The sequence below is a fragment of the Otolemur garnettii genome, unplaced genomic scaffold, assembly GCF_000181295.1.
Source record: "Otolemur garnettii isolate 467f Iridium unplaced genomic scaffold, OtoGar3 scaffold00122, whole genome shotgun sequence".
Taxonomy (NCBI): Eukaryota; Metazoa; Chordata; class Mammalia; order Primates; family Galagidae; genus Otolemur; species Otolemur garnettii.
This window is the reverse complement of record NW_003852517.1, coordinates 2,170,793-2,183,578: the sequence shown is the minus strand read 5'-3', so window position 1 is coordinate 2,183,578 and position 12,786 is coordinate 2,170,793. Positions and strand designations below refer to the sequence as shown.

The following is a 12,786-nucleotide window of genomic DNA, read 5'->3' as shown; positions in this document are numbered from 1 at the left end:
AGCAGCCGACTCATCCCGGGGCCTGCAGTCTGGCCCTCCAACGGTCTGAGGGACAGTGAACTGGCCCCCTGTTTAAAAAGTTTGAGGACCCCTGCCTTAGAATGTAAGCTCCTTGTAAGAAAGGAAACATGTTTCTGCCTTCCCATACCTGTCACTTAGGTGATACTCAATAAAGGTTCACCTGAAGTTAAATACTGGCCTATTCAACTTTACCATTATTCAAAGCCTAGTTAAAACATCTCCCCTTTCTGAGCTCAAAGGTAGACTTAAATCACACTGTAATCCTGCACTGATACTTCTCAGGATCTGTATCAGGATTCCCACCTGAGTCAACGTGTGCACACAGAATGAGGAGCTTCAGATTATAACTTTCAAACTCTTGTCACAGTTTGTGAACTCGCTCTTGTTTTTCATAGGTTCTATCTTGTATCCTCTGATGGGGATCCCAAACCGTGTGAAGCTCCCTCCACTCCTCTCCTGCCCACACTCACATACTTTATCTACACTGCACCCATCTTCATTGGCTTGTCTTCATTCCTAGAGGAAGCAGCCATGACCCTAATGTTTACCCACTCTCCCCTTAAAAACCTCCCTTTCTTCTCAGGGACTCAGCGCCAGTAAGTATTTTACTCCTTCTAGCTACCATGCCTTCTCATTCTCTAAAACAGGACCAACATCCTATCTCTACTTTACTCACTTTCCATTCAGGTCTTATACTCAAGTAATCTGCTTTCTGAAACTACATGCTCTCAGAGGTTACCAAACATCTTCGAATTCCAAAGGGCATGTTTTAATCATTATTTTATCATGATGTTGCAGTTCTCTCAGTCTTCAAACTGTTTCCTTCCTTTCTGGGAGTCATGTGCATTTAGTTCTCCCTTCTTTCTAACGATTTCTTCTTAATGTTCTTCTGAATGTGAGCATCCCACTTAAATGTTGGCACTCCTGAGTCTATGGCCCTCCTCAGACCTGAGCCCTCTGATCCTACTATTTTAATTATCAATTTAACCTTAAAGTACACAGCTAAAACTATAATCTCTCTGGGTTCTTCCCAACCTACTCTTCCTCCTAATAGTTACCAGCTCAGCTGAGATTGGCATCAACCCACTCTGCACTCAAATCTGAATGAAACCTTTGAGCTATTCAATATATTATCTCCTTTTATCCTCACATTCAATACATTTTCCAAATCCTGTCTTTTCTTTCTTCCTTTTTCATTTTAGAAAGGAGGTCTTGCCCAGGCTGGAGTACAGTGGCATGATCATAGCTTTCTTCCTTTTTCTTTTTAGAAGTGATCTATTGCCCAGCCTGGAGTACAGTGGCATGATCATAGCTCACTATAGCCTCAAACTCTTAGGCTAAAGCAATCCTCCTGCCTCAGCGTCTTGAGTAGTTGGAACTATAGGTAAAGCAGGTCTAGATAATTTTTAATTAATTAATTACTTTTTGTTTGTCTGTTTGTTTTTTGTGGAAATGGCATCTCATGCTATGGTGTGGTCAGAACTGGCCTTAAGTGATCTTCCCACTTTGGCCTGTAAGTTGCTAGGATTACTGGCATGAGCCATGTCACCAAATCTCTCATTTTCTATGTTTTAATCTAAATAATTTATTGAATCTATCCTCTCTATACTATTTCAAAATTCCTAAATTACTTTTTTTTATTTGAACTTTTTTTTTGAGAAAGAGTCTCACTTTATCATCCCTGGTAGAGTGTCATCGTGTCACAGCTTACAGAAACCTCCAGCTCCTGGGCTTAGGTGATTCTCTTGCCTCAGCCTCCCAAGTAGCTGGGACTGCAGGAGCCCGCCACAACACCCGGCTATTTTTGTTGTTGTTTTTGCAGTTTGGCCGGGGCCAAGTTTGAACCCACCACCCTTGGTATATGGGGCCAGTACCCTACTCACTGAGCCATAGGTGCCGCCCAATCCTAAATGACTTTTCATCATCTGTGGCTTGAATAACCCTTAACTGGCTATCCTGCTTCCCATTGTTTGCTCCACTATCCAGGTACCACGATCATCTTTCATTTTATCCTCCTGTTCATAATCCTTCAAGTATTCTTTATCCTCTAGATTCTAGGGTATGTTTTTCAACTGGTGTGCCATAAGAGGATCTTAGGTATGCCAAAAAAATGTTTAAAGATCATTAATTATTTTCAAAAGAAGTTTAAAGCACAGTAAGTATATATTTTTTTACTCTTTTTTTTTTTTGATCAACGTAATTTAAGTGTGCTGTGGAAGTTTGACTATAGGTTCAAGTGTGCTGTGAGATTAAAAAAAAGTTGAAAAACACTGTCTTAGGGCCTAGAGAATAAGGTCCAGTTCCTTAACATGGCACATGAAGTCCTTAATAATCTGATTCTAATTGCCCTCTCAAGCTAAACACTCCTTCCCCCTCCTCCAAATTCTTAAACTTTTTTCTCAGTAATTCAGAACTACATGTTCTAACATTCCTTTTTTGTGCCTCTGTTCTTTTCACAGGCTGTTGCTCCTATTTTGAAAACCCTTGCCTATTCTGTCTTCAGGTAACAGTTCCCTAATCTGAGTTCCACATCATCCACTCCCATACAGAATATATCACTTTCTCCACTAGCCTATTTCTCTATTTTTTGGCATATCTATATTCTGCATTTATTATAATGTATTTTCATGTTGTGTTTACATGTGTTATCTTCCCTAATTAAACAGGGAGTTCTTGAAGGCAAGGTCTGTATCTCACACATTTTGAACCATACTGCTAATACTTAGCCTGGTGCCTGGCAAATAAATGTTAACAGAATTGCAGAGACTTATGTATATATCTGACTCCCCAAAAAAGTCATAATGTCATGACTTTATGTATCCTCAATAACTACTGAGGAGTAATCAATACAGTTTTGTGTGGAATTAGTGTTTGTTTAAATCCTTAGATTAGGCTCAGCGCCCATAGCTTAGTGAGTAGGGTGCTGGCCACATATACTTAGGCTTGTGGGTTCTAACCCAGCCCAGGCCTGCCAAACAACAATGACAACTGCAATAAAAAAAATAGCCAGGCGTTGTGGTGGGGCACCTGTAGTCCCAGCTACTCGGGAGGCTGAGGCAAGAGAATTGCTTAAGCCCAAGAGTTGGAGGTTGCTGTAAGCTGTGACACCATAGCACTCTACTGAGGGCAACATAATGAGACTCTGTCTCAAAAATAAATAAATAAATCCTTACATTAAGAAAATAGGTTTCTTAAATACATACATATCAAAACTTATTATCTATACTGTTGGTGCCATTGGATAATACAATAATGTTGATACTGTATCACTCACACGGTAATTATGATAGTGCCTCACAAATGCCAAGTGACTGAAAAACATAGCCTCCTATTTCAAAATAAGTGGCAATTATATGTACATTTTGCTGTAGGCCCAGAAACACTTGTTGATTGAAACACTAGGCAGATGTTATGATTTGTTTTGTACCACAGGGTTCAATTCTGTACTTGCCTGACCCAAATTTCATCCATCATCAAAAATTCTACTTGTTGAGAAGTGAAAGTTTAAACAATCAAATTTAAACATGCTTTATCAATCATGCAAAGCAAAGTACTTGATAAGGTATTACCACCACCTTCTGTATACCAAGAAAGCAGAGAAAGATAATGTAGTTAGAGAAAAGTACTCCATACACACTCTGAATCTTACCTTACCTTCATTGGCAGAGTATTTTACCAGTAAAATGCGACTTGAGCTTAAAGTGATGAATACGGCACCTAGCAGGAATGTGTACATTGTTGGCAAGGAGCATAACAGAGGACGACTACAGCACTTTCTTTCCATTCCTGTTTCTTAACTGCCTTAAAAAGAAGAACACTTTCATGAGTAACCCTACTGCCATACCTGAAGATTAAGCATAATGCCACTACCACTGATTGTGAAGAGCAGAAAAGCAATTTTTACATGTTTGGCTAAGACTATATCAGAACCAAATAAGCTGAGTCGTGCATTAGAAAGTATGGGGTAAGGAAACAAAAAAGCCAAAATCTGATAGGAAGGCATACTCCAGAGACAAAAAGGCAGGGCTAGATTATAAGTGCTTATAAGGCAGCAAGTAGGCAATTAACACTTTGGGACTACAGAAAAGAATTCCGCAGAAAAGCAATTCTTTAATTTTATTCTTATTAGTGATTTTGCTATAGAAGAGAATTTCAGAATTGCATTTTTCTCCTTATTACCATCTCTTCCCTCTGAGGAGAAAAGAGAACTTGCTCAGAAAGATTTCATTATAATAATGACCCAAATGGAAATATCTGAAACCCTCCTTTTCATTTTTACTGATCTAATGTCAGAAACAGAAGAGATCTTAGAAACCGATGAGCCTAAGGGCCTCAACCCAGGCTGGAAAAGTAACTTGCCCAAAGCCTCCCTGTCTATCAGTAGGGATGGCGCATTAAGCCTATGTGGACAGGGGAGAAGTGCCAATACTGACAACCCACTGGACGTGAACCTACAGGAGACCAATGAGACACCTCCCTACAGGAGGAGGCCAGGTTTCCATTCACCGCTAGGGAAACCCTCCTCGTCACACATGCGCACAAGAGATCTTGTCTAGCGCGCCCTGCCCTGGTACGCACGCGCAAATCCCCTAACCGCAAGGCGCGGTTACCTTGGTCCCGCAGAGCTTCTTGTGACAGAACGTACATCCTAGAGCTGACACAGTGATTGTCTAGTTCCGTAGTAGCAGCAGGAGCTTTTAGGGTCCATAAGTGGAGAAGCTAAAGGTGGGAAACGAAGGCGAACGACGCTTGCCCCTGAGCCTGGTCGTGCGGAACAAAAAGCACAATTACCTACCGACAGGGAGGGAGCGGACCCGGCGCCCATTGCGCAGCCGCGTCCGGAGTTACGCTTCCGGAGGGAGGGGATACGCGTAGGGGCTGATCCCACCCAAGCGCGGCCTTTCTCGCGTCACGTGCCGGGAGAGTCCGGTGTCACGTGAGGCCTAGGTGGCGGCGGAGCTACGGCAAGATAGTGAGAGAAGGAAGGGGAAGCCGGAAGGGGCGCGAGTGAAGTAAAGGGGAGAAAGACTGCGCCCGAGAGTGCGAGGGGTGCGCGTGCGCCCGTTTCTAACCCCAGCTCTCCCCTCGGCCCTCTACCCTCACTGAGAGCCCGGTGACAGCGAGGCCTGGTACGCTAGCGCGCTGCCCGGGGCGCTCGCGCCTTGCCCCTCCCCCTCGTCCCGTCCGTCCCGTCGTGTCCAGTCCTGCCCCCTCGGGTGCCGCCGACCGGTGCTGATGCGAGTCGGCGGCAGCGGGAACATTTTCTGACTTCCCAGCCCCTGTCCCGGCCGCCTTTCCCACCCCTTCGCGGGGCCGGCTGCTACTCCGGCCCCAGGATGCAGAATGTGATTAACACGGTGAAGGGAAAGGCACTGGAAGTGGCTGAGTACCTGACCCCAGTCCTCAAGGTAAGCCAGGCCGAGTTTGTCAGGGGCTGTCAGACACCTACTCAACTCCGCAGGGACCCCGCGCGGGAGGAGTCTCAAGTCTTTTCCAGCGGGGAAAGGTGTAGGAAGGTGGCAAGGGCAGGACGCAGGTCCTGCCCCCATCCGTAGTCTCACCCGGCTGTTCGGTAGGGCCAACTGGGTTTTCGGGGGTAAACTTGGGGCGACGCTCTGTGCGTGCTCCCCTTTTTCCCGTCATAACTCTGCGCGTCTCGGGAGGTCAAGTTGGAAGAGAGTCGGCAGCCAAGTAAATTTAAGAACGTTAAATGCTAGCATCTTTTAAGCAAGGATTTTGCTTATTTTTTTAAAAATAAATTTAAAATTTTGTATTAAAATGATATATGTCACTTTCAAGTTTTATAGAAATGCTCTTACATGTAGTAAGAGTATTGGAAGTACGAAATGCGTAAGTTGTTACTGAGGTCCACTCGGTTAGATTTTAGAGATAAGAGGTGGAATTTGTAACAACTCATTCTGTAACCTTGAACCTAGCTAACAAGCAGAACCTTTCTTCCCCAAGCTTTTTAAATAGCTGCTCTTAGCACAGTGATAGTAAGGAGCAGCTTCATCCTCTTCAGTAGGTTTTGTTTTGTTTTGTTTTGTTTTTGAGACAGAGCCTCATGCTGTCCCCCTGGGTAGAGTACTATGGCTTCACAGCTCACAGCAACCTCCAACTCCTTGGCTCAAGCGAGTCTCCTGCCTCAGCCTCCCAAGTAGCTGGGACCACAGGCGCCCGCCACAACCCCCGGCTATTTTTTGGTTGCAGCCATTATTGTTGTTTGGCGGGCTGGGGCTGGATTCGAACCCGCTACCTTAGGTGTATGTGGCTGGCGCCTTAGCCACTTGAGCCATAGGCGCCGAGCCTTGAAGCTTGCTTTCAACTAGAATTCTACCAGTCTCAGCATGGGGGTGACAAACCCTGATATACAAGAAGAATAGTGGACAGTTTTACTTTGTTCCCTTTCCAAGGCAAAGGGAAATGTTAGACCTAATTCTAATTTCTCAGACTCCTTTTAAGATGATACCTCGTTGGGCCGAATAAGAACAAAGTCAGGAACAATTGTAAATGAGAATTCCAACTTTTGTTTGCTTATAATTATTTCCTGTGAAAGTTACTAATTAAGATTAGTCAACTTATTTAAAATTTGAAAATAATTTTGATGTTTGAACCAAATGCTTTTATATACTGTTAACCCTTTTAGAATAGCATATCAACTTAGGGTATATACCATTTTAATAATACACAGTCGTCAATGACTTTAGTTTCAGGGAGAGAGAAAAGACTCCCCAAATTAAATATAAAATGGCTATTTTATAGGCCATTTGTATTTTATTGTAGTTATGGCATAGAATTACATTTGGGGGAGTCATTTTACTCGTTCATCAAACTGAGTAAGTGTTAATATCTCAGTGTGTAAGGTATCTGTGTCTAGGAAAAAGGAAAGCAGAAATAATGGCCCTTTCCTTGTCACTTTTGGGCAAACTATTGGTTTGCAGAGAAAATCCTTATAGTTCCCTGCTATGTGAGGAAAGGGAAGTAGAGAAAGCAAATTCCCCGGGAAAGAAATAGTGTCCTTCTCTTAGCAAGCAAAAATTAAGAAAAAATCATGTTTTGTCTGAAGGACATACATGCAGTAAAAACTGAAGTCCATACAATCATGTTTAAGGCTCTTTTTCTCTGTACCATGAGCTCTCTTGCTTAAGCTAATCTGACCTCCTCTTCATTAAGCACACTCATGCATCCAGGGTTTTGCGTGTGCTCTTCCCTCTTTCTGCTGGAATGCTCTTCTTCCTAAAGTCTGACTGCCTGTTCCTTTCCTTAGTTTTCAAGTCTGTGACGTCTTTGTTCTCTTATCATTCTGTTTTAAATAACTATTACCCCCACCCCTCCTTCCCACAGTTTCCTCTGTGCTTCATTTTTCTTTGGTCTGTTTTATTCACACCTGTATCCCCATTGCCTCAAATAGTGCCAGGTGCATGTAGTTAAAGAAATAGGTGTTGAATGATTAATGTTTATAAATCGATTTCATTTTTGTAGACTCTATCACACAATCTTTCATATAACTTAAAGTTTAGAAAAAATTAGTTAATAACTTCATTGCTTTAGAGGAGAGAATATTGTATCAGTATCTTGGTAGAGATGAGAATAATGATTTCTAGATTTCATTGCTAGTATTTATTTACTCAGTTTAAATAAGACATTGGCTGAATTGTAAGATGGCTAAGAATCTGTGGCTCAGTGAGTAGGGTGCTAGCCCCATATACCAAGGGTGGAGGGTTCAAACTCTGCCCCAGCCAAACTGCAACAAAAAATAGCTGGGCATTGTGGTGGACTCCTGTAGTCCCAGATGCTCGGGAGGCTGAGGTAGGAGAATCACCTAAGCCCAGGAGTTGGAGGTTGCTGTGAGCTGTGACTCCACAGCATTCTACCAAGGGCAATAAAGTGAGACTCCATCTCAAAAAAAAAAAAAAAAGAATCTTTAAGATATTTTTATTGTACTGTAAAATAAAGCTATCTGGTCACAGAATCACTGTAAAGCTTCATTTTTATTTAAATCTTCGAATATTTTTCCATGGATCATTATTCTGTTATATAGCACTAATTAAATACTATTGTAATAATTTTCATGCCTGTTTCCTACATTAGATTTGTATATTTCTGTGGTCAGGTACCCAGGATATATATGTATTTTGTATGTGTTCCATGTGTTGAATTTTTCCTAAAACATTTAAGTGAAAGATAGTGTAATACTGTTACTCTGTTTGTTCTCTTTAGGAATCTAAGTTTAAGGAAACAGGTGTAATTACCCCAGAAGAGGTGAGTGTTGAAGACATTCTGAAGGCTTTATATTTTACAATTATGTTAAACTAGGTGGGCTTTTCTGCTTTATAAGAAAACATCTTCAAGTTTAATTTTGATTTTAGTGAAATTAAATGTTGTTGACTATGTTAGTGATTTATTGAGACTTCTACTTCCCATAGAGGAAAAGATGTAACTTCTGTCTGAATTTGCCACTTCTCGTATTTCTCTTTAGTTCCTTATTAGTTAGAAATGAGGATGGAGAAGGAATGGAAAAGAGTCCTATAGTCACTTATCTTTCACCGATGTTTGTGTTATGCTGAACTGCACAGTGAGCTCTTTGGTGTTTGCTGCCTTGGCTCCATGTATACCAGATGTAAGTTTTTATGGCTTGCCATTGGGAAACTTTGCTCACTGCTTTGATATTATTTTCTCTTAATGTTCAGCATAAATATTTTATTACTACATACTTGACATGGATTTTTTCAACCATTATTTCACTTGTTCTACCAACCAAGTAATGTTGAAAGTGCTTAATGCTGCAACTAACAGCCATTAGGCCAGTTGTATTTTACTGAATTTTTCACATAAAATTGTATTTTGAGGAATCATTTTACTTGTCCATCAAATTTGTATACTTCTTTTTTGTTTAGGTAGTTTATTTTATTGTCCCTAGAGAAGTAAATACTAGACTAAAACATTTTTACATTTTTGACTCAAGTTTTATGAATAGTTCTGGGTATATCAGACTTTTTATTTTTGCAGTTTTTGGCCAGGGATGGATTTGAACCCACCACCTCCAACATATGGGGCCAGCACCCTACTCCTTTGAGCCACAGGCGCTGCCCCCACCTTTGTTTTTTTTAAGACTCTTCATTTTGTGTAGGTTGGAGTACAAGTGGCATCATTGCTCACTCAGCCTCAAGCCCCTGGGCTCAAGAGATTTTCCTACTTTAGCCTCCTGAGTAACTGGGACTATAGATGTGCATGCCATTGTGTCTGGCTAATTTTTCTATTTTTATTAAAGATAAGGTCTTGCTCTTGCTCAGGCTGGTCTTGAACCTCCATCTATCCTCCTGTCTCCCAGAATGCTAGTATAACAGGCATGAGATGTAATTTGGTGTTTTGTTCTTAATAAAAGACTATTTAAGTTGGATCTTTTAACTCTCATTGAAAATACCACTCATTGGCAACAGAACTCTATTAATTGTTTTGAAAGAAACATTTTGAAATAAGCCATGTTGTGTGATGACACTGTTGTTGTAAAGTCTAAGGCCGCTAGCCAGAGAATTAACTGATCTTTTCATTTTCAATTGTGATAGAATCTCTATGTTCAGAATTCTTATGGGTTTTAAGAGTGGTTTGCTAAACTGATCTTTTGTCTACATTTGTCTTTATTTTTAGTAAAGATAATGTGGTGATACTGAAATAACCTAGGAGACTGGCTTTCTAGACCCATTTTTCTAATTTCTCTTAACCTGAGCAAATCAGTTAAGCTATCCAGGCCAGGCCTCGTGTTTCTTCATCATAAAATGAAAGGTTTGGGTTAGATGTTTTCTGAAGGTCCTATTCTAACTTAGATTTCATTAATTTAATACGTCAAATGCCAAATAAAACCAAGTTTTGATGTGAGTATATCATTAACATTCTTGCCAAACAAAGGCATAATTTAGACATGGCTCTTTAAGCATCTGAAATCAAGAGTAGAGATGAAAAGTATGCTGTTCTCCTGGTCTCTCTTATTTTATCTCCTCTGTGTGAAGATGAATTATTGAGTAGATAGCTGGAGTTAGAGGTACAAGTTGGTGGTCACTGGATAGAATTAAGCTGTTTAAAACTGGAGTTCATTCTAGTATAAATAATTATTACACTTAATTACATTGTAAAATAATTTACGAATTATCCCCTTTTTAAAAAAATCCAAGGCAAAACTAACGCCGCTGGATACCAAGAATATAATGTTGGCTTGGGAAAGAGCACAGGTACAGAAATAAGTTAGACTAGAAAGACCCTGGAGGAGGAAAATGGGAAGGCATCATTACTTTAGGTAAATAATGTATACTGAGTTGATTTGTTTCCTCTTACTGTTTTTGGATTTCTGCCTGTCAAGACTCCAGCTATCTTTTTGTTTTCATTTAGAGGTGTGGAAATACTGTGTTTAAAAAAGGAGCAGCTAGTGTCTAATAGTCTGTCATCTGAAAAGAACACTTCAGTGTTGGATATGTGTATGGCTTGATGAAGTAGAATACTATTAATAGAGAGGGTAGCTTGATGAATAGAGTTGTTCTCCAAGATACATGGATACTGTCTTGCTGGAATGAGTCAGAATTGTTTGTTGATGATACCACAAGAAAGTATTTAATCACTATGAGTGTTTAAGTATTTAAAAGAATTTATTCATTTAATTTAATGGTACTGCAGGCAGTCTTGACCATTTACAAATTTTGTCTATAGCTTCCTTTTATTTCATTTGCACGTATGAAGCAGGTAGTAGCTATCATTGCCTACAGGGGCAGATGTACACATATACTAATTATTGGTGCAATTCTACATGTTTTATAATGTTCCTTAATGTCTAGTGTTTTGTTTTTTTAAAATAGATACTGCTAGAGGGACAAAATATTACAGTATTGTTACTTCAAGGTAGCATGGTTAAAGAATTTTTATTTTTAAATCTTTGTTTTCCTTGCATTTTGTTAAATGATTACTTTTAGTGGTAATAAGTTCTGATAACTACAGAGCTATGTAACATTTGGTTGCAGTGACCCCAAAAGGTTTAAAACTTGAGAAAGAAACTATTGTCTTCATTTCGGTTTTTGCTCTTACTTAACCAGTTTAAATAATAGATTATTTGAGATAAAAGAACAAAAACATTTATAAAGTTCTTTTGGAGATACGGCTTGTTATGTCTTGTTAATAATTCCTGCTAAAAGAGGGTTATTTTCAGGATTCTTATTTGATAGAATTTTACTCTCAAAATAGTGTATTTTATGTAGGCATACTTTCTCAGAAAAATAGTAGATTAAATATATTGTAATTTTTTGCTGGGTAATAAACTCATGAACAATACAAGATTTTAAGTTAGAGCTATTGTGAAATAGAAGTAATTGAGAAAATATGTGCACATACTGCTTGACTTGGGACACTACAGTTATGCTTAACAGACTTCTCTGGGATTTCTGTCCTTTGGTTCATGTCCTTGTAAATTAAACTCTTTCTTTCCGAGTTCAGTTTTTAATTCTGAAGAAAACCAAAAACTTGCACAGTTTAGCTTGCGCAGAAAGTCCAGAGTTTGTTTACACAAACAAAAAGCTTCTAACCTTAATTTTTAAAAATAATAAAAAGAAGAAAAAGAAATGTGCACTGTGATATAATAAAATAGGACTTTTATCTATTTAGTAAATTTTTCAGATTTTTACTGTATTAGCAGAACCTTAGTACATTTTATTCTTTTTTTTGAGACAGAGCCTCAAGCTATCCCCCTGGGTAGAGTGCTGTGGCATCACAGCTCACAGCAACCTCCAACTCCTGGGCTCAAGCGAGTCTTCTGCCTCACCCTCCCAAGTAGCTGGGACCATAGGCGCCCACCACAACACCCGGCTATTTTTTGGTTGCAGCCATCATTGTTGTTTGGCGGGCCTGGGCTGGATTCTAACCCGCCACCTTAGGTGTCTGTGGCTGGCACCTTAGCTACTTGAGCCACAGGTACCTAGCCATTTTATTTATTCTTAAAATGGATTTTGACATTTTAATCTTATAGTCTTAACCTTTATTAGTTACATGATATTGTATGCTTTTTGCATATTTATTTATTTGCTGAGAGTCTCCCCACTTTGTTGCCCTTGGTAGAGTGCAATGGTGTCATAGCTCACAGCTACCTCAAACTTTTGGGCTCAAGTGATTCTCTTTATTCAACCTCCTGAGTAGTTGGGACTATAGGCACCTGCCACAGCACCCAGCTATTTTTAGAGATGGGGTCTTGTTCTTGCTCCGGCTGGTCTGGAACCCTTGAGCTCAGGCAGTCCACCCACCTCGGCCTCCCGAAGTGCTAGGATTATAGGGGTCAGCCACTGCACCCAGCCCTTTTTACATTTTTAAATCCAATGATAACCATTGAATTTTTTTAAATTACTGAGTGTATTTTTCTTCCAAGATTGATTTAAATGGCTCGGCGCCTGTGGCTCAAGCGGCTAAGGCGCCAGCCACATACACCTAAGGTAGTGGGTTCGAATCCCCAGCCTGGGCCCGCCAAACAACAATGATGGCTGCAACCAAAAAATGGCCAGGCACTGTTGCGGGCGCCTGTAGTCCCAGCTACTTGGGAGACTGAGGCAGGAGACTCGCTTGAGCCCAGGAGTTGCAGGTTGCTGTGAGCATGATGCCATGGCACTCTACCCAGGGGGATAGCTTGAGGCTCCGTCTCAAAAAAAAAAAAAAAAAAAAAAAAAAAGATTGATTTAAGTTTTTATGGATGTGAAATATTTTTGGAGATTAATAATGATGAAAATAAATTTTAAGGCT

At 40.2% G+C, this 12,786-nt stretch overlaps 1 protein-coding gene across 2 annotated transcripts in view; it reads left to right on the top strand.

Moving 5' to 3' along the window:
• The first annotated feature begins 4,951 nt into the window (after positions 1-4,951).
• ATG3 (autophagy related 3) overlaps positions 4,952-12,786 on the top strand; it is a 30,719-nt gene continuing 22,884 nt past the window's right edge. Inside the window, exons 1-3 of one of the 2 annotated variants that reach the window (XM_023517817.1) lie at positions 4,952-5,150; positions 5,298-5,429; positions 8,242-8,283. In XM_023517817.1, the coding sequence (XP_023373585.1) occupies positions 5,358-5,429; positions 8,242-8,283 (114 nt within the window). In that variant the 5' untranslated portion in view covers positions 4,952-5,150; positions 5,298-5,357. Of the gene's footprint in view, positions 5,430-8,241; positions 8,284-12,786 lie in introns of both variants that reach the window. The other variant, XM_003797695.3, reaches the window with a different exon arrangement.